General features: G+C 33.4%; 3 protein-coding genes across 5 annotated transcripts; 1 reads left to right on the top strand and 2 right to left on the bottom strand.

Annotated features, from left to right (window-relative positions):
- Nucleotides 1-1,921: 1,921 nt before the first annotated feature.
- LOC106115793 (tripartite motif-containing protein 2) lies at nt 1,922-12,005 on the bottom strand. Of its 2 annotated transcripts, none has more exons than XM_013309329.1 (12): nt 11,406-12,005; nt 9,804-9,913; nt 8,870-9,507; nt 7,780-8,020; nt 7,336-7,498; nt 6,911-7,087; nt 6,297-6,400; nt 5,941-6,026; nt 5,520-5,678; nt 4,935-5,067; nt 4,312-4,581; nt 1,922-4,049 (listed from the first exon to the last, which is right to left on the bottom strand). In XM_013309329.1, exons 1-11 carry the CDS (start codon nt 11,423-11,425, stop codon nt 4,313-4,315), a joined length of 2,100 nt encoding a protein of 699 aa, XP_013164783.1. In that variant the 5' UTR covers nt 11,426-12,005; the 3' UTR covers nt 1,922-4,049; nt 4,312. The 2 variants fall into 2 exon arrangements, with proteins under 2 accessions (XP_013164783.1, XP_013164784.1); XM_013309330.1 differs by lacking the exon at nt 11,406-12,005 and adding an exon at nt 10,642-10,811.
- A 194-nt stretch (nt 12,006-12,199) lies between these two features.
- LOC106115642 (probable cytochrome P450 12a5, mitochondrial) lies at nt 12,200-15,568 on the top strand. Its single transcript, XM_013309084.1, has 9 exons — nt 12,200-12,447; nt 12,532-12,659; nt 13,142-13,278; nt 13,353-13,465; nt 13,537-13,653; nt 13,731-14,006; nt 14,402-14,561; nt 14,739-14,948; nt 15,237-15,568. Exons 1-9 carry the CDS (start codon nt 12,389-12,391, stop codon nt 15,558-15,560), a joined length of 1,524 nt encoding a protein of 507 aa, XP_013164538.1. The 5' UTR covers nt 12,200-12,388; the 3' UTR covers nt 15,561-15,568.
- Nucleotides 15,569-15,608: 40 nt separating this feature from the next.
- Mettl2 (methyltransferase-like protein) lies at nt 15,609-17,442 on the bottom strand. 2 transcript variants are annotated; one of them, XM_013309076.1, is made up of 4 exons: nt 17,239-17,442; nt 16,866-17,018; nt 16,320-16,718; nt 15,609-15,969 (listed from the first exon to the last, which is right to left on the bottom strand). In XM_013309076.1, the coding sequence occupies exons 1-4, from the start codon at nt 17,316-17,318 to the stop codon at nt 15,657-15,659; spliced, it is 945 nt and encodes a 314-aa protein (XP_013164530.1). In that variant the 5' UTR covers nt 17,319-17,442; the 3' UTR covers nt 15,609-15,656. The 2 variants fall into 2 exon arrangements, with proteins under 2 accessions (XP_013164530.1, XP_013164528.1); XM_013309074.1 differs by lacking the exon at nt 17,239-17,442 and adding an exon at nt 17,091-17,229.
- Nucleotides 17,443-21,054: the final 3,612 nt, after the last annotated feature.

Genomic DNA, 21,054 nt, shown 5'->3' on the forward strand with positions numbered 1-21,054 from the left:
AAACTTTGTAAAGTGTTACAAATACAATGCGTTTCAAATAAGAATGTACACTCTGTTGTGACGTCATAGCTTTTAAATACAAAATTAATACTTACGTTAAGTAAATAAATACTTTTTTTTAATAAAATATTTTCGTAAGATTTTTTAAAATACCTTTGAAAATTTTCGACTGTTTTTTAATACATCAAGTCACACGTGGACATTTTTATTTGAAACTTATAACATTCCTTTCTATTACAGTTCCTAATGATTCTTACGTCAGTCCGTTCGTATTGTGAAAAAAATATTTTTTGTTAAATAATCATTACTGATGTTATTGTCGTTGTTTGGAAACTAAAATCTCTGTATATATATCGTCATCCCTGTCTTTCATTTTGGACAAAACAGAGATAGCAAATACGTTTTAAACGAGGATTTTGGTCTTAGAAACCCATGGTAAGTCGTTTCTGTAAGACTGTGGACAGTAAATGTTAAATTTCGATGTCCTTGTATGTATTTGTAGGAATAAAATTTATCTGTTTTGATGTTTGTATTTTTTTAACAATGAATTTACCACGACCACAATCTTATTATTACATACTTTTTTCGATTTAAAGTCTAAATTAATTTAAATTATCACCAAATTCCATATTTGGTGTCATTTTCATATTTTTTAGGGTTTATATAATTCAGTATATAAGATATTTCATTTCTGAAGACAATTGTCCGGAGAAAAAAAAAGATTTATAAGAAGTAAAAATAGATTACGTTAACTAACATCCGTTAGTACAAACCACTTCGTGACCGACGTCTCCATGACTATTTAACTAGGCATTTGTTAATCTGATTGATGAGAAACCAAGGTTTAATTGTAACCGTGCGTTTCCACTGCAAAACTCACATAAAACACATTGACATTCATTCTTGAAATAAAGAATATAAAAACATTTTTTTTTCATTTTAAACTTTATTGTATTTTGCATAAGTGACATTATTGACAATACACTTAGATATTCTTGTGTTAACAATAATTTAAGTACATTTTTCACAGCTTTCGATAAATATATTTTAGCTTTATTATGACATATACACTCACAAACAATCCAAAGTCAATTCCGTTCCATACAGAGTGCAAAAATATTCCTTATGCCAAAATAGATTTAGTTTTATAATAGAAGAACTAGGTGTCGCTAGTGTTCAGATCTAGAAATCTTAAATTTTATATTCGAGTTGTTTTAAGCACTAATAATTTCTTTGTACCGACCGCAGTTGTAATATTCTATTAAATTATTACATTTTTGCATTAAAATTAACAAATGCACTAAACTAGAGGCAGTGGCGGGTAAACAGTTTGTGACAATAACAAATTACTTGTCAAAATTACGGAATAAAACTCTAACCGTGACTTTCTGACATCAAAATCACCGTTTAAAACATATCTTTGTTTTGTTAAAGATAATGACGGAGATAACGATGTTTAAACGGAGATTTTGGTCTCAGAAACTCACGGTAAGGGAATAAAATGAACTACGACTAACACTATTCGGTCACGATAACATGAAACCTGAGTGCGATGACGTCACAGCTTCGTCGGGGTTAGTCTCGCGTTATTGTGACTGTATAGTACAAAACAGTAAAATCTAATAACAAGTACGATGCTGTCAACACTTTCAATCTAAATTGTAAACCGAGACAAAGATTGTAGTTAACTGAAAAAAACAATACTACGAATCTTTTTTTTACGACTTAGTTATTGAAAACTAAATATGTACACATAAAACAGCAACAGTGGTTTCAAATTGATTTTTACGTTTGTCTATTCTTATTACATAAAAAAATATTTCGTTACATACATATATGAAGGTGGCAATAAGTTCAAATATTAAAAAAAAAATTATGTATGTCTTACTCCATAATATGCGAAGCATAAATTATTAAAATTATGCAAATCAAAAAACGTTGTCTAGTAATTTATACATTTTGTAGAGAAATACATACCCGTGAAAGATTTGTTCAAAATACACACGTGATTTTTTTTAATTATTTTAAGACTTTAAAAGGTGCGGGATAATTAGAAGAAAGGAATTTTAATTTAAAATATTTAACTGTAATCTACAGTTTTATTTCCGGGCTTTCATCCAGTACTTTATTTAGCACCATATCAAATTTTGTCAAAACATTTGAGCTTTACTGCGAGGTTAAAAAAACGAAAATTTAAAAAGTAATAAAATACTCATAACATAGATAATTCACACTTTGTGGCTAGCGCAATTGTCGCCTACAGTACGCTTTTTGTATGAAGTGTAGCCTATTTTCACTAGAGGTCGCAATTGCTAATCAAAATGACATCGCGGCTAATCGCTCAGTGGAAACGGAGTTTTATTTGACATATCTCTATCCATAAACAATACCATCTCAATCATTCCGGTGTATTGTCAAATTATTTGTATTCTATTGATTCTAAATGCAACTATTTGAAATTCTTTGAAAGCGAAATTCGCTTCACTAATTTCTATGCTACGTGTTTCAAAATTTTACAACAAACGGCAACACTTAATGTATAGGATTGAGAAACTATCTATGTGCCAAATTGCTTCAATACTGGAAATTCGATTGCTTTAGCTAAAGTCTAATTTCTAGCAAAATGGAAGCTTCAATATTTTGATATGATGTTTGAATATTGAGCAAATGACGTACATCATTTTGGCGCAAGAGATATTAATAAGGAAAAACGATGAAATCAATCAAGAAAATATTTTACTTCTATGAAAAAAGTTATGAAATTTTATAGTATTTTGTAATTAGAAGGAATTTCTTTTCTTTTAATTTTGTTTTTTAAATTGATTTGCTTTATTGTGTAGGATTTTTCAGAATGCAAGCGCTATTTATTTTAAGGAAAAACAATCGGATTTTTTTTGTCATATAACTTCATTAGAGAAAAGGGAATTAATGTGACAGGCGAATTAATTTAAATTACTGGTAAAAAAAACTGATTTTAACTTATTTATCGTAACCTGATAAAAGGAGTTATTGAAAAACAAGTGCAATTGTGCATTTTATGGCCATCAAAGATTTTTTTTATTTTTTAGGTTATAAATTTTACTAAGGGAATAAAAGTAGTAACAGCTTAATTGATTGTTGGTGATTTCTACATGTTTTCTAGAAGAAAATTCTACTTTTTAATGTAAATATTTAAATATTGTCCAGTGTTTTTCGTATTTATGTGGTCTTCATATTTTTTTTAATCATACCAAATAAAAATAATATTTGCCGGATAATATACCCTGTGGTTTAAAAACTAAAGTGATTCTAAACTAAAATTGATAGTTTATTTATTTAAAAGAAAAACTATTTCGGAAAATCGTTTTTCATTTTCACACAAAAAACTACGTAGTTTAACTTCCACTTTACGTAATAAAAAAATAATATATAAATGCAATTACCATAGACTAGCTAAATAAAAAAAAATAGTTTTTTTATTCAACCTGACCTTTATGTAGATATATTTGACTAGTAGTTGTTACTACGTGGTTAGTAAAACAATATTCCTACATAAAATCTCAAGTGTCAAAAAAATACACTAACATCGATAAAAATAAATTTCGTTGTAAAAAAAATTGTCAAAATAATGCAAACAAAATATCCAAAAAAAAATCAGTCGCGAATATTGTCAAAAAGTAACCAAGTAAACTCTATTTAAAATATTTTAAATCCTCATGACTATCGGAGAGGGAGTCGTCAGAAACAAAGTTGTGTTTAATTATCAGCAGAGAGAATATTGTTTTAATTCCAAGCGCTCTTTTACTTTAGATGACTTAAAAATAAAAATTAAAGTAATATTAAGCAAATTAAAAGTAAATAAATACTGTAAGTACTACAAATATCGTAAAAGAAATACTGCCGGCGTGGCCGGTGCTTTGGTAATGTCCGCTGCGGGCGCTGCGGTCGCTGCGGGCGCGCGTATGGCTAACTTCGATTCCCAGTTACAATATAGGACTAGCATGAAATTCGTTTACAATTCACCTTCGCCCTGCACATTCTTTTCTCCTCCAATCGTTCTATTTGATCACCTGAAAAACAAAAAGAAAATTTTTTTCAGTCTACTTCAGTGTCGTTATTAACTTTCAATACATAAAAGTCTTATTAAGCAAGCAAGAGCAAAATAATCTTCACATGCGAATTTTATAAATAGTTTTATAATTTATGTTTTATCACTCAAGATCTGGTCCTCTGTCTCGCTCTACTATTCTGGAATGTCTTAAGATTTTAGTGGAAAAACTTTCGAAGACTCTTTGTAAGTATTAGAGAAATGGTGTAGAGGTGGTGACATACCTCACCAGTACGAGTGCAGACGCAGACAGTCTCCGGCGAGGTCAGCGAGCAGGGCGCGGCGGCGCGGCAGCAGCGCCAGGCCCGCCACACGGCGCGGCCGCCGCTCCGCCAGCTCGCAGGCGGCCAGCACGCGCCCGCCCGCCTCCAGCGCCACCAGCGCAGGCCGCCCCCGCACCGCCCTGGTGCACACTATCACACACTCGCCCTCACCCTCGCCACCCTCCCCGCCCTCGCTCCGCTCCAGCGCCACGCCCCCGTACCCGCCTCTACCTGCAACACAAAATGTCAGTAGTTATTTCTTGTACCATTCCAACTAAGCTCCAGTCGTTATAATTTACGATAATAGTCAAATGACGGTACTCGAACTGTCGAGAGATCGGAATCCTGCAACCATTAAGGCCAATGGTGCTTTCAATGACTCTTTACGTGATATCTTACATTGCGTATTTAAAAAGGCTGTGCACAGTCGGCTGCATAAATATCTATACATTTAGAAACCTTCAAAACCTTTTGTACACCTTCGGTTTCCATACATGTTACTAATTAATACGTATTTTGAAACCGTAGACCTATACAGGTTTTTAAGGTATTGTAAATTTACATATTTATGCAGCTGACTGTACCTTTGGGTACAGGAGCGATGGTGTTGCGCAGATTGCCCTGCAGGTCGTATATGCGTACGGCAACGTCTGCTATGATGACCATGTCACCCGACAGCGCCAGCCCGCCCACCAGACCCAGCTCTCCGCTGCCGATCTGCAAAGTATCACAGTAAATGTTTACAAAACAATTAAATAAATTAAAATTATAGATCGATATATATAGACAGATGCTATATTTACTATAAACAATAATTTATCTATTAAACGTTAAATGTTGAAGCACTATAACATATGTGAAAAGTATAACATATTTTTTTTCAAATAAACTGAAAATTATAATTTAAAAAAAAGAACCCAGAAGTGTCGATAGATGGCGTTGCTACCTTCTATAATTTATTTTCACAGCTAATGATTAATTAGTAGACAAGGGAACAGTTATAGTCAAATAAGGACATCTGAACAAATGAGAGATGCTACTATCAAAATTGGTTCTATCAGAAAATTTAAAACCTACTTAAAAATAGATAACATAAAAAATAACATGACATTACTTGACGTTGACAGGGCGTTAATGAGATGTCAGTCAGATATGATCGTGTACAATACCTCAGTTTCGATGTTGCCGTGCGCGTCGAATATGAAGACAGCGCGCGCTCCGTTGTCCGCGACAGCGAGCCGGCGCGAGCACACGTCCGCCGCCACCGCCACCGGCTCCACCAGCCGCTCCGACCTCACCGTGCGCACCGTCGACCCGTCCACGCTCACCTGATACATCACACACCGTCACACTACATCACACTACATCACACACCGCATACTGACCACGTTAGATAACAAAAGACACAAGTACTTCACTAAAATAAAAAACAACAAAATCAGAATAAAAAAGGGTTTTTCCACTCTGACTCTTGTTATTTTAAATTATTTGACCTTTACCTATTCCCGGTAGGTAGGCAGTAGGTACACGTATGAGATTGTCGCCATTTAATGCTTATAAAAGTAAAATAAATGTATATTGTGAGTGAACCTCAGTGAGTGTCCTGGTCCTCCAGTTGACGGCCACCACGCCCTCCGCCGTCACCGCGATACCCGTGCAGCTGCGCCCCGACAGACCTCGACACAGTAGAAAACACAATTAGTAATATTGCCCGCAAATTTCTCCACCTTACTAATATTATAAATGCGAATGTATGGATGGATGGATAGATGTTTGTTAGAAGATTTATCCAGAATGGCTACATACATCTCGATGAGATTTAGCATAGATGTGTAATATAGTCTAAAAGAACACATAGACAACTACTCAAGTTTTTTTTAATCCGTGCGAATTGAGTCGCGTGCGACAGCTAGTAATTTATAAAATTGTAGACATGTTCAAATCACCTTCATTAACGATGTGAGTTTTGAAGGCAAACGTTTCATCATCCAACACCTTCACTCTGGAGTTGCCCGCGTCTAGCACATATATTTCACGACGTTTCGGACACCTGGAATATGCATTTGTACAACTTCAGATATAAGAATTATAAAATAAATGTGATACAATCTGTATAATTAGACATATAGTCCTACATGGATTTTCCGTCAGTTTTTTGACACTGACACTGTCAAAAAATTGTCGTAAAATCAGTCTGTCGTGTCGTCAACTGTCGGTGTGGTGATCCACTGAGTTAAAATTTCGTAACTTCTGAAAGCCATCTATGTTGCAACTCCAAGTAATTGATTTGCAACTTATAGTCTGAGTTCTCTTAGTATTTTTACTGTTTTAATTGTTAATTCAAACATATTAGCAAATTAACCTTCATGTCTTAACGTCATACCTGATATTTTTATGGTAATACAAAATTACGAAAATGGCAACATTTTGCAGCTGTCTCTTGTTGGTCATCATACGACGCTGCTAAAATAACATTATTCACCTATTTTCCGACTTCCACAACAGTCACCATTTGTACCAATAGGAGCACGTACATGTATGTGTGCATGAGTGTAGGTACCTGGCGACGGCGACGGGCTGGTTGAGCTGGTCCTTGCCGGTGCCGCGCGCGCCCCACACCAGCAGCGGCGCGGCGGCGGGCAGCACGCACGCGCGCAGCGGAGAGTCGCGCACTGCACGCGAGAACACCAGCACGCGCACGCTGATCGCGCCCGCGCTCCACGGACGCATCGTGATCCTGCAAACAATACATGAAGGATGTTACCAGCTTACACAGAGGTTATGTCTCTATCTCACTTTTGCGAGCGCAAATTAGTGTCAAGTTTTGTATACATTCACTAGGACAAAGTTGATTTGGCTAACTACTTAAACATAAGAAAATTATAGCGAAGACTGCTCTTTAGAGTTGTTATTAGGGAAAGAATAATAGAAATTAGTTAAATAGTTTTTGAGTTTATCAAGGTCAACATTTCATACTTTAATTACCTATATAATCCGGTGTCGAGGTCTGTGACGGCGCAAGGTAGAGGCGCGTCGTCAAGTGTGGCGGCTGCGCTGACGGGGTCCCCGCCTGTGCTGCGCGGCTCGCCGTGGTAGTCCACCGTGCGCAGCACCACCGCCACTTCCAGACCGCACACACACCCAGACTCTACATAACATTGCAAACGTTAAAACAACTGCAAAATATCTCCTTACAATGCACATAGCAAATAGTACTGATTAAGAAACCCTAAGTTGTTGTTGATGAGTCAACGGTACACTAAATAAAAGAATGTATTAACAATTTAACGACTAAATGCAAAATGCAAAAGTAGTAGGAAGGATGTCGCTAGCCGATAATCTACTCTAGATCTAGGAGTAGTTTGATTTCAGGTCAGCTGCCCCATTGCCCTTTCTGTCGTCACCTGTGAGTAGTATTATACAACTGACCTAATTGCAATGTACACAAGCCAGGGAAGGTGGTACTGGTCCGCACCCGGCCCAATTCGGCTAGGGCTTCGAGGAACCGTTGCTGGGCGTCATTGTGCGCGAAGTCAACCGCTAGGAATGCGTTCTCTCTGGGTTCGGCTAGCGCGGCCGCGTCGCCTAGCCGCGCGCCCAGCGCCGCCGCGCGACTGCTCACCTCGCGCACTTCCACCTGCTGCTGTAGACCTGAACATTCTGCTTCCACCTACAACAAGTACCAACATATTAAACATATAACACATTCAATGCTACCAACTACAATAAGTACATTATAATTTAAAAATCAGAAGTTTATTGAACCGGTTTTATTATCTATACTAGTGTTTTGGGAATAGCACCTATTTCGCAAGGTGGTAATGTAAAAATAATTTATATAAATAGTTATAAACTATATTTAAAATATCTGTGTGAATATTAAATGAATGGTGTCAAGATATGTGAAAAATGTCGAATGAGGTTGTATGTATTAATGTAAAATACTTTTTAAAACAATAAGTAAGGTATTATTCTTTCACAGAAGCCACATAACTTAACAGTATAGACGGTAGTCTGATCGAAAGGCTTAAAACACCTTCATAAGTAACTGTTAATAAAAGCTAAGTAGCTTTAGAATAAGATAACTTATTTAACTTTAAGTTACATGACAAAGTACAATTTATTCTTATGTTAGGTTTTATTTCAATTAATAAACTTAGTTTTAGAATTTTAACACAATACTTGTATCATTTTTCTTCTAAAAATTTTTTATACATATAACACAAGAATTCTTAGTTACCTTCTTAGGATTGGTGAGGCTGATGAAGCCATAAATATCATATTACTATTTACCTTCTACTATTATGAACTACACATAATCCAACCTTGCTCCATCAGATATATGTACACGCATTCTATCATATTAGTCTAAGCTAGTAATATGCAAGGTAACAACTGAGTGCAACATTGCTAATACTTGTTACTTTGTTGTATGAATGAAACCACTGATCAGAAACCTTCATTAAATTGACAATATTTTACTTAATTAAGACAAAAAAAGGACACAAGTCAGACTTACTTTAGTTTTCTCAGCATCAATCAACTTCAGTTGTTCTTCGAGCAGCTTTCTTTTATGCGTTGCTGCTGCGGCTGCAGCAGACTTTAGCTCACTGTGCCGCTTGTCTAAAGCAGCCTTGAGCTCTGTGAAGTGCCTATCAATGGCTTCCTCAGCAGCTGTGGCCGCTGCTTCTAGTCTTCTCAACTCACTGGCCACCGCATCCCTAGCGGAGCCCAGTTTACTAAGACACTCATTGGCTCTATACAACAATATCTCAGACATTCTCTTTAAGGCAATCGAAAATGGCACTACGGTATGATCACAGGGTGTGTCACTGTGAGGTCCGTCGGCGCAGTGCCGACAGAACACGCAGTCGCAGGTCTCACAAAACAACAACTCTCTTCCCGGATGAGAACTACACTGGGGTATCACTTCCCTTCTTTGTCTCGCCATCAAATCTAACAATTGGTTGACGAGGAACGAAGGCGGTAATGCCGGGACACCTCCGCGCGGTATTGTTATCAACTCGCGGCATATAGGACATCGGAAACTACCGGCGTCTCTGGTTTGCGATGCTGCTATTCGAGTAAGGCAATGCAGGCAGACTGTGTGTGAACATGGCAAAAGCTTTGGAGTATGCTCGCCTCCATCATAAGTGCCTGAAAAGAAAAAAGATATCAAAAATTACATTACCATACCACAACAGATAATATCTTAACAAAATCAATTCAAAGAAATATAGATAAATATAGTAACATAGAAAGTTGTCCAATAGTTCAGTGTTTTACAATGAGAATATTGAGTCAGAAAACATCAGGATGATGTCTGTTACTATTGTCATGACATGTAACATGAATTTGGCACCTCATATTTACTTATTATGCTTGAGTGCTGGTCAAATGTGCAACAATCATTGTGTAGATAAAATTAAAAGTAAAATGAGATGTGTACTAACATAGACATGTGCCGCAAGTGAGGAAGCTCTCGTTAAAGTCTTCATAGTTGATGGAGACGGTCTCGACGAGCGTCGAACTCATGCTCGCCATCCCGACGCCCAGTCGTGAGCTAGTGAATATTTTAACACATATACTTAAATAAAAACAGCTAAAACACACACATATGTTTGTCTGTTGGTACGGCCACGGGACAAGCATACATAAGTGTTTTAGCAGTTTTTATATAAGTTTATTATAATGTCTCACGAAAGATTGAATAATTTAATTTTAATACATGTTTATGTAATGCATTCTGTTAAAACATTAACACTTTAAATGACACCAACTTCCCTGAATACACTAAGAAGAATAAAATTCACTTTTAAAGAAACTAATATGTATTTTATTTTTAACCATTTTAACAGCAACAAAAGACTTAATATGTTTTGCAAATGTTTTGACAGTACCTAACAAAGATAGGTTTGAAAGCTTTGCAATACTGTGGGCGTTATTCAATTATCATATTCCTATAATTAACTGGAAAAAGGAAACCATTAATTGATTAACATATACATGTAAATTATATTAACATGTGGATAAATAATTGTTTATAATTGTAGAAATTTGTCCGAGTTTCCACTGCTAATACATGCGTATATGGGTTGTGTAAAAGAAGGAAATTGCACTAGGGTAGAAGTCATTAAGGAGTGGAAAACAACAGTTATATAAGAATTTTGTATAATTTCGTTTTAGCCCTAAAGTAAATAAGTAATATAATACTACCAAAACATTGCAATCTGTTAAAACATTGTCATATCTAATTAAGTTGTTGCATAAATCATAATAAATTACTCTAACCTGTTTACAGTCCGCTAATAAGAGATAATTTGTACGGAGCACTGTGAATTGTGAATCACCAATCGGTGCAGATTGTTCATTTATTTTATTGACTTCAATTGAATGAAGTTTAAAATGTGCTTGTCATACAATACTCACATTTTTTTAAATAACAATTTAATTGCACAGACATTTTGCCTTGCATTTAGATGAAAATATTTTTACCTCAATTAATCATTTGAAAATTTTGTAATCCAAAAAATGTAATTATTAAGAATATTAAATCATCAAATTATTTTAAGAACATTTTCTTACTAATTATATTTTTTTTTCAATGAGGGTACACTAATATTTTTTTCTTAAATTAGGTTATCTTTGCCACTACTATTAGAAGCACACTAAGATAAGTAAAGCACATGTGTGTACAAACATCAGCTATCTCATGTTACAGGTGATCCTCAAAACTTTGTCAAACAAACAACCAAGACAAAGTTCATTGACCTGGACAGTTATCTTGTCTATTTGTATTCTCAAACATGGCATGCATTTAACAGGTGTAATTATCTACTTGTATGGTAAAAATTAATATGATTTTACGCAACTAAAAATTAAACTAGTGTTATTTATTTTACGTAAATAAAGTTACGTTTTTGTTATTTATGTGCCAAGTAGCTGTTGTAGTTTTGAGTACTCTTAAATGCTATAAATAGCAAATAAACAATATTTAAATAAAATTAATATAATAGTGATTAGTAAATAAGTATTTGAATATTTATAATACTCACAGAAACGAGCAACAATACATGGACGTGAATTCCGATACTGACTGCTGCTACACACATATAATTTATTTCATTTTCTAAGATTAGGCTATGACCGAATTAAAGCTTTATTCTAAGCAGTAAATATTATTGCAGACTTGAGCAGAATCGTAAGATCAAACACATCTTTGTACAACTCACGCCTGCCCTTCTACTAATATAAAACAAATGTATACGCAAGGTAAGGTACTTCTTGATATGGTTCACTTCAATGTAGTATGTAATTCCGAAGCCAATTCAATATTAAAATTTGAGGCAAATTCTCTTTCGTAATCGATCGATATTATAGGAAACTATGCTCATGACAAAGAAGTATCGACTGTTATTAAATTAACCCCAATTTTAAGACATAATAACTAGCGAATCTAACTCTCAGCCTACTAAGTACCACGATACTAATGTTTCATTTTTAGTTATTCTATTTTTGGAAGGTTTTGTTTCCAAATATTTATCTAAACTATTTTTATGTCAACCATTAACCATACAAAACATAACGTCAACTGTCAAAAGCGAAGTGACACAATAAAATTAAGAAGCAAACTTTTTAGTCGTAGATACAAGCCATTTAGGACATGTGTTCCAAGCATTTTATAGAAAAAAGTAATAAAAAATACAGATGTAACTTATTTTTTGTTTCAATATATTTATTTCCTGGAGTAAATCTTTGTTAAAAAGAGTAAACTTTTGTTTCGTCTGCTTACATTTAGAATTAGTGAACAATGATTTAGTGATTTTAAAGTATTTCAGTTTGCACTCTTCGATTCTTATTAGTGTTTTTTTATCATTATCATAACCCTAAAGATAAATTGGGTATAGATAGAATTCCAAGATGAAGGTCATATTAATTATTCTATTTGTGATCATAACGCGCGTAGTGCACGCTCGTATTTTGTCTAATAAATTGTTATGATTGTTTAACATTGTAACAAACATTTTAAAAAATCAAAATGATAAATAGATATCACTTGCATTCGTTTTCTCCTGCAACTAAGAATTGCCGTTTTAGGTATATTTTTATTTATAGTTTCATATTTTAAGTTGTAATTATATTTTATTTATGCACCTTGTGTTACCCTAAATTATATTCCAGATATTCAAATTATTTCCAGAGGACAAAGTATCTTAGCACATCCAACGGACCAAAGCCGTTCGAAGCTATACCTGGGTTGTCATCATTACCGTTTTTGGGACCAATACATCATTTCTTGCCAATTATAGGTGGGTAGTTTATACTACTTATCGTTGGTTTCTGAGACTACAATCCTTTTAGGAAATATATCGTCATCCCTTTTATTATCTCTAATAAAGCGTGTTTCTGAAACCAACGATTAAACAATCAACCAAATAAAAACTTGCTGCACCTTTAACCAAATCATTTTCTCTAAATTAAAAGTATGTATATTGTGATGAGTTATCGTTACTTAATTTCTTGATATTAATATCATGGTTGAGGACGAGGACAGAAAGTTGGTGGACACGGAAAATTCAGCATCATATGCTGAAAAGACTTTTGTCCAGTAGTAGTAGTAGATTGACAAAGGCTGATAACGATGAGCGACACCTACAACAAAAAATCTCGAATTAAATTTGAAATATTATGAGAAATCAACATCCAGATGCTTTAACATAAGATTTATCCTAAAAAGGCGATCTCCGTTTAGTCATAACATAAATATACAATTTTACTTACCTTACTTTAGGTTCCATTGGCCCGAAAGCAAATTTTGTAGATTTAGCTGGACATTTACATAAACATTATGGAAATGTAGTAAAACTGGATGGCATATTTGCCAGAGCGAATATGGTACTCTTATTTAAACCAGAAGACTTCGATCAGGTAACAAAATCAATATATTTACAATAACATATGAATACAATATTATAACAAGAATCAATTTGCTTCTTAATTAGGTTTATAAAGCTGAAGAAACGACTCCTTTACGACCAAGTTTTGATACTATAACATACTATCAAGAAGAGTTACGAAAAGACGTATACAATGGAATTTTCGGATTGACGGCTGCGTAAGTACGCGGCTTAAAAGTGGCTAGTTACTGAGGTATTTCTATAAAATTTTCAATTGTTTTGTTTCCAGACAAGGTGAAAAATGGAGAGATTTTCGTACAAAAGTAAACCCAGTTTTTTTGAAACCTAAATTAGTAAAACTGTATGCACCCGCTTTAGACGAAATTTCTAGGGAAATGATTGAAAGGTAAGGTAGTCAAAGACATTTTTAAAATAACGACTTTTTGCTTTCTTTTTGCATTTATACCGTCATATTTCTTACAGGTTAATGAAATTAAAAGATGAAGAAGAGTATTTACAGTGGAATTTCGATAAAGAAGTAACGAAATGGTCGTTAGAATCAGTTGCATTCATCGGTTTAGGAAAGAAACTAGGATGTCTTCGTGACGACGTTGACAATCAAAAAGCTGATGTATTAATAAAATGTGCCAGAGACATAATGGATCTTGCATATAAATTGGAATTTTCTCCGAGTGTTTGGCGATATTTCGAAACACCAGCTTTGAAGAAAATGATAAAAACATTGGATTTGCAATGGGAGTAAGTGTCAAAAATAAGTATAATTCTGAGATTACCCGAAAAAAATTCGGATTGGCGGACGGACATTTTAAAAATTGTTTGTTAACGCCGATACATCTATCTCTATAAATGGATAGGCCAATACTTGGAAATTATAGCTTCTGCTTTGTTCCGACTTAAACACACCTGTGGAAGTTCCTGACAGTTAATCAGTTATTAGTTCGAATTCGTATCTCCAAAATACCGAAAATCAAGTATAGGCACAAAATATCACGGTTTATAGCTTGTCCATGTATAGAGGTCAGTGCGTTTAAAGTAATGAAAAATATTTTGCGATATTACATACAGGCACTACAATTTTATTAATTTTTTATTTAAAGATTTCAGATCCTTAATTAATGTGTCATTTTTTAAAGAACTAGCGCAAGTTACATAAAGGAGGCAAAGCAAAAAATTGAAGAACGTGGTTACGATATACCAGATGAAGACAAGAGCATCATAGAAAAGCTGTTGGCGATTGACGAGAAAGTAGCCATATTGATGGCGAATGAAATGCTCTTAGCGGGAATAGATACGGTGGGTACTTGAAGAATATCCTTGTTTGTTTTACAATGTAAGGTTAAATGTTTAATCTAATGTAATTGACAAAAGAATCGTAAAATTCATAAAAAGAAACATAAATATATACAACTGATGAAGCCTTTTTAAACCGTATGTAGGTATTTTGAATTTTTTTCTTTTTCTATGTTTTAGGTTAGTTTTACGACTGTTGCTCTACTTTACAATTTGGCGACAAATCCAGAAAAGCAAGAAAAATTACGTATAAAAATGCATTCTGATAAACCAAATCAGTACCTGAGAGCGTGCATTAAAGAATCAATGAGATTATATCCCATATTACCTGCAAATTTAAGAAGAACTACTAAAGAACATTTAGTTCATGGATATATCATTCCAAAAGGGGTAAGTTGGTTTAAATTTAATTCAGTAAAGAATAAAATTTGGGGCTATAAAAGATTATATAAGGATATATATAAAATTCTTGTCACAATTTTAGTTACCATACTCCTCCGAAGCAGCTTCACCGATTTTTATGAAATTTTAAATGCATAATCAGTAGCTCTGAGAATCGGGTACTATTATATTTGTAAATCTATCTACAAATCTGTCTATATAATAAATTGACCAAAGGTCTAATTTTGGCATGTATGTGTTTACCCTTCCTATTAGTTTTTTTTAACTAAATTACAGGTAGATGTAATAGCACCGAATGAATATTTATCTAAAATGGAAAAATATTATCCAAGACCGATGGAGTTTATACCAGAGAGATGGTTAGTGGATAAATTAGATCCATTATACTATGGTAATGCTCATCCAATGATAACTCAACCGTTCGGTTTCGGAGTTAGAAGTTGCATTGGTAGAAGAATTGCAGAAATGGAAATTGAAACATTCATTAGAAGATTATTACAAGATGTACGAGTGAGCTGGAATGGGCCACCGATGAAAATTGTATTAAAAGTTATGAATCAACTACAAAAACCGTATTTTTTCAAATTTGAACGCATTTAATTTTTTTAATTAATAAAAAATATATTTTCTAAAAATTGTACACTTACGTAAACTATGTTATTCATATTAAATGTACATTTTTTTATATAAAATTCTTTACAAGGGTTTCCTGTATTTTCCTTGTATCCAAACCCTATACATCGTAAGCATTTTACCTCTGTTAACTTGTAGTCTTCTATCAATTAAATTTTGCTCTTCTATAAAACTGACAGATGTGAATAACTTTCTTATTTCTTCTTGAGTAAAAAAGTAAACTTTCGTATTATCTCCTCGAGCATAGAAATTATCAGATATACAACGTCCCTTTTTAAATCTAAGTTGTGCTAAGTCATATTTTCCATAGTCCCGGAACACAACTAAACCACCAGGTTTTAAATATTTGTATATATTTGTAATCAGTCCCGGCATTCTGAAAAATAATTATTTCTATTACAGCTTAAATTATTAAAATCAATGCTTTACAAAGTTTTTATCAAGATATAAATGTTTTGCCATGAATGAAACTACTTCATTTGTAATATTCATTAAATGAATTTTTATATCACTTATGTTTTGTATAAAAGTTTTTTTTATTAATCACCAATTTAGAAAAAAAACACTATTGTGTCAATGGACAATATGTGAGAATAGGGTACAAGGCAAAGAGGCTGATTATATATTTTTTTCATAGTTTTCCAAACTACATAATAAAAACATGGTCAATATTAGATTGTTGTAGAAATTATGGCCAATATAATTAAAAAACTATGTAGTACTCACTTTGCAGGATCAATTGCAGATAATACAAATATTAAGACTATTATATCTATAGAATTTTCCTCAAATGGCACCTCCCAGTCCACAATAGTTGCATCCAATACAAACACTTTGCATCTTTTTGTATCGTAAAGTTCATTTTGTTGCATAATTTCAATTGCTTTTGATGAGAAATCACATCCGTAAACAAATAAATTAGGGTCTTGGCTGTATTGTAGGATAGGAAAGATCGTATTACCAACGCCACATCCAATTTCAAAAATATAACGCTTGCTTTCATTGGACATGTCTGATTTTACAATACTCATGTTGTTATCTGGGTATACTCTTTCAGGGGCTGATTGATTGTCAGGTGCTAGTTCCGGGAATTCAGTGAATAGCCAATGTCTATCTTTAAAAAATCTGAAATATAAACAAATAAGTTTGTTAGACAGATTTTTTTAATTAAAACAGATTTTTTGATCAGGCCAGAAGTTGTAAATATTGTAACTAACACAATTTTCTTTATGTAACAATAATTTGAGTAATTGAACTGTTTTAACTATTTACCTATTTTGATGTATATCATAAAATGCGTCCCAATGTTTGTCTGCATTTTCTTCTAAATCTCTTAACCTGTCCTCAGTAAATGTGACTATAGAGTTTTTTTCAACCTTTTCTTGAGCAGCCTTTTCTTGTTCTTCGTCCCATTGTACGTTGTCCCTAAAATTTTATATCACGCTGTATTAATTAAACTTAATAACAAATACGCACATAGCTGTAAAAGTGTAGTACCAAGCATTAAATTTATAGAGGTATTGTTTATCGTTTAAATATCTAGATCCCCTTGGAGGTTTTTTGCGATATCTTGTATTCTCTAGCATTCGTACATCACAGCTTTTTAAACTCTTACAAAATCTTTTTGTCAAATGAAAAACAGTACCAAGCATTATGCTTGAAGACCTCGTCCACATTTTCTAGAAATCTATTTCCAAACTGCGGTCTCGTATCTGTCGGATCCATTAAGGTTTTAAGTCAGCAATCCTATGGTGTTAAATTATATAATTTAACATAATCACGTTTTCAGTGAGAATTAACACGATCACAACAAAATACAAAAAACATAACCTATAATTTATAGCAATTGTCAAAATGACAAGGCAACTGTCACCAACAATTTGGGCAAAGATTATTATGTCGTACAACTTTTATCATTATCCTAAATTTAATAATTTGTTTATATTAATTTAATTTAATATTTAATTAAATGTTTTCGACCACAGGTACATATTATACATTATATATCATTACGTATATATTATTTAGTGACGCTAGTTTATTGTTACTCCACAATATCTAATTTAACCTTTTTTGTACGTAAAAGCTTCAAGGCATAATAATATCAGAAATGGACCATTATTATATGCAGATTAAGCTTGGACCTTAACAAATTACTTATTTATAACGTAAGCTAACGTTGTTCCTATAACTTTGATAATATAACCGCGATCAACAACAAATGTGTAAAATCATAACAAAGAAATTAAGAGACAGACATAATATTATTGTCTTCACGATTACTTTTAGTATTTTCTTTAAACATTTCTTATTTATTGGCCAATAAACTTATTTGGCTCTGTAGGTAATTTTTCTAGTTTATATTTCAAAATGTACGTATGGTATATCCTATTTGTTATAGAATTTGACATTATGGGGCCATAAACGACGTTTGATGCTGTTTTCTGATCAAAGCAAATATCATAAAAACGATTCTTCGGATCATTAACGACTTCCCACAAGCGAAATAGCTTCGTGTTAAACTTTATGTCGCCTAAACGTAGAAACTAAATGTTGATGAAAACAGAAAACTTATTGTTTAGAAAAAAAACTCCCTTTCCTTACAAATTCATCATTTGAAAAGTTATAAATTTATAAAAATCACGAAAGTTTAAGTTTTTGTTTTAAAACAGTCTTTTATTGCGTTTGTTTAACACTTATTTTCCACATAGACCTTTATAGTTCGAATACAACCTAAAAGTGAACATTAATCGGTAATTAAAATCATGACTATTACTCAGGTTCAACAAGAAATGTTCGATACTAATAGATGGATATAAAAGTACATTCATATACTATTTTTTCTACAGACTTTATATTAATTTTGTAATAATTTATAAAAATTAAAATAAATATGAGTTGCGACATTATAATATCAACAGTTGCAAATTCAACTCGTTTCCGTTCCTATCCTATCCGTTGCAAACACATCAAAACTAACAACTACGAATAATAAACTATCGAAGACTGAATCTTTTATCTATCTTGGTTGAAAAGTTTTGGTACGAGTTGTCTTGTCAACTGCGGTATTTTCGATCAGAGAAATTGCACTTTTGAATTTATAAATTATGCGGTTACAAAGTACAAAGATTATTGTGAAAGAAGAAATCTAGAGAGATTTTACAAAAGTACAACTGCGGTGTGTAGAGTATATTTTGTAAATCTTTAGGAAATTCTGAAAGCCTGATCGAAAAAATCTAATTGACTTAAGAACTCGGGGGAATTAGTCAACGTTAGGCGTAAAATGCGAATAAATACTTTCTTTCATGTTAACCAAACTTAACTTAAAAAGAGAAAAGATTTATTTATTCCTCCGAAACTACTGAGCCGATTTGTGAAATTCTTTCGCTGTTGGGCAGCTACAAATACTTCGATTCCAAACTGTACAACATTAACGAACGCTAACATAATTAAGGCCATATATTTAACGAACTTCATCGACTGTTACATTAAAACTTGAGTAAATTGAACGTTCAAATTTAACAGGAATCGTGTTCGTATATCTCGTGTGTGCAAATATTACAACAAAGTTCTAGCGAAGTACAAGTTGTGCTGCCGATTCCGGAACTGTCGTCTGCTACTTGCGCCAGTCACTCGCCCGTATTCATGATTCAAAAATACATGAAATATAAAATATACGAGAGCAATTGTTTTAAAGTTTCATTAAAGTCAATATAAAAGACGTAATATTTGTTTAATGGGTTAGCGGATCTTCTTTTTTTCCCGGGTCATACGTTACCCACAAAGTAATACAGCATGCAACTACCACACGTAGAGTTAGGAACAAACCGATTTCGCATCGCATTGAAAACTGCAATAACATCCTTAAAAATAAATATCAAATAATTTTATATAAAAGCACATGGGATAACAATTCTGTTATGAATAATTGTTGTTTCCAAAGTCATCAGTTTCATCTCTGGTTGCAAATAAATTGACTTCACATATACAAGGTATAATTTCAGTCGTAACGATAATTTATTGTTCGCACGTAATATAGCGTAGGCTATTTCTAAAACAGACACCCCACTAAGCTCCATTAGAGCGTTGATATCGGAGCGGGGGTTCGGAAAGAGGGGGAAGGGGATCTACAAACAATCCCGCGGATATTGAACGCCGATGCGTTCGGAAATGCACCGCCAACGCCGCGTCGGCCGCGAAGGCATCATCTCGTCGTTGCCTCCCAGCCCCGCAGCAAACGGCAATCGACGTGGCGTGTGAAGAAATGTATGCCCTCATTTTCATACTGATTCGTATTCAGGAATTTAAGTGCTGAGGCACGTTCTGATTATTATAGCGAATTATTTATAGTTCGCATATACTTTGATTTATAATATACCTTTAGATCTTAATAACTATGAATATTTATTCTCCACATATCCGTGATAAGTCGACTAGCAAACTTGCTAAATGACAAAGTCGTACACCTCTTTTTCTAGTTTTTCATTGATTTTACTTTTTAATTAATTTAAGAATCACTTCTCTTTTATACTAGCTGTCGTCCGCGACGAATTAAAAAAACTTAATTAGTAGCCTATGTGTTCTTTCAGACTACTAGATATTTTCTAAAAACGTTCATCTATATAATATTAGTAAGATTATACAGATTCGTTTTCATGTGGTCGTGATTATGTTAACCATAAATTCTAACCTTGTTACGTGTCCATGTGGATACGATAGATTTTATAGGCAGTATTAAATACGGTACGTAGATATAACATAATGTAGGTGTAGGTGGGGCGCAGCCATCTGTTGCGGTCAAGTGTACTCCTTCTGTAGTGGGTTGAGCCTCCTCTATCCTTCATGGACCCAATAAAACGATACGCGAACGCTCTATCCCGGCCTTTATAACGACGGTTAGTAGACACAAATTGAATTATCTATACAGTATATTAGTTTTATTTTGAGGAAAAAATAGAAGAAAATTGTCGCTTTTTGACTTTTACTTATTATTTTATATTTTAGTTGTAATTGTAATTTATGTGATCCTTTTAGATTTTCATTAACATTAAAATAATGGATTGAGAAGGTGAAAGAATATTTAACTAAGTGCAGAAAGTAGGAAGCGGTTTCGCTTGGGAAATAATACAAGATATGTATTTCTAATCTCTAATATTGGCTAATGAAATTGCTTAAAAAAGTAGTTGTAAAGTTAAAACTAGTAAGGGCTAAAATGATCGAAACTAATTCGTTTTAGTTGTCAATTAATATATTTTAAGAGTTGGTATACCTGTGATTAAGCGCTTTAATCGGAGCAAAATCTAAAGATGATTAGGTTCAAACCCTGCCTTTGTACCAATGTGTTTTTGATTTTAGAAAAGTAATATATATGTACATTTATTCGTCGTTCTTACGGTGAAAAAAAAATCGCTCAATTTGCTCATATCTGTGAAGAAGTTTAAAATGTGTGTGAAGTCAACCA

This window comes from Papilio xuthus, unplaced genomic scaffold (assembly GCF_000836235.2).
Source record: "Papilio xuthus unplaced genomic scaffold, Pxut_1.1 DF827777.1, whole genome shotgun sequence".
NCBI classification, from domain to species: domain Eukaryota; kingdom Metazoa; phylum Arthropoda; class Insecta; order Lepidoptera; family Papilionidae; genus Papilio; species Papilio xuthus.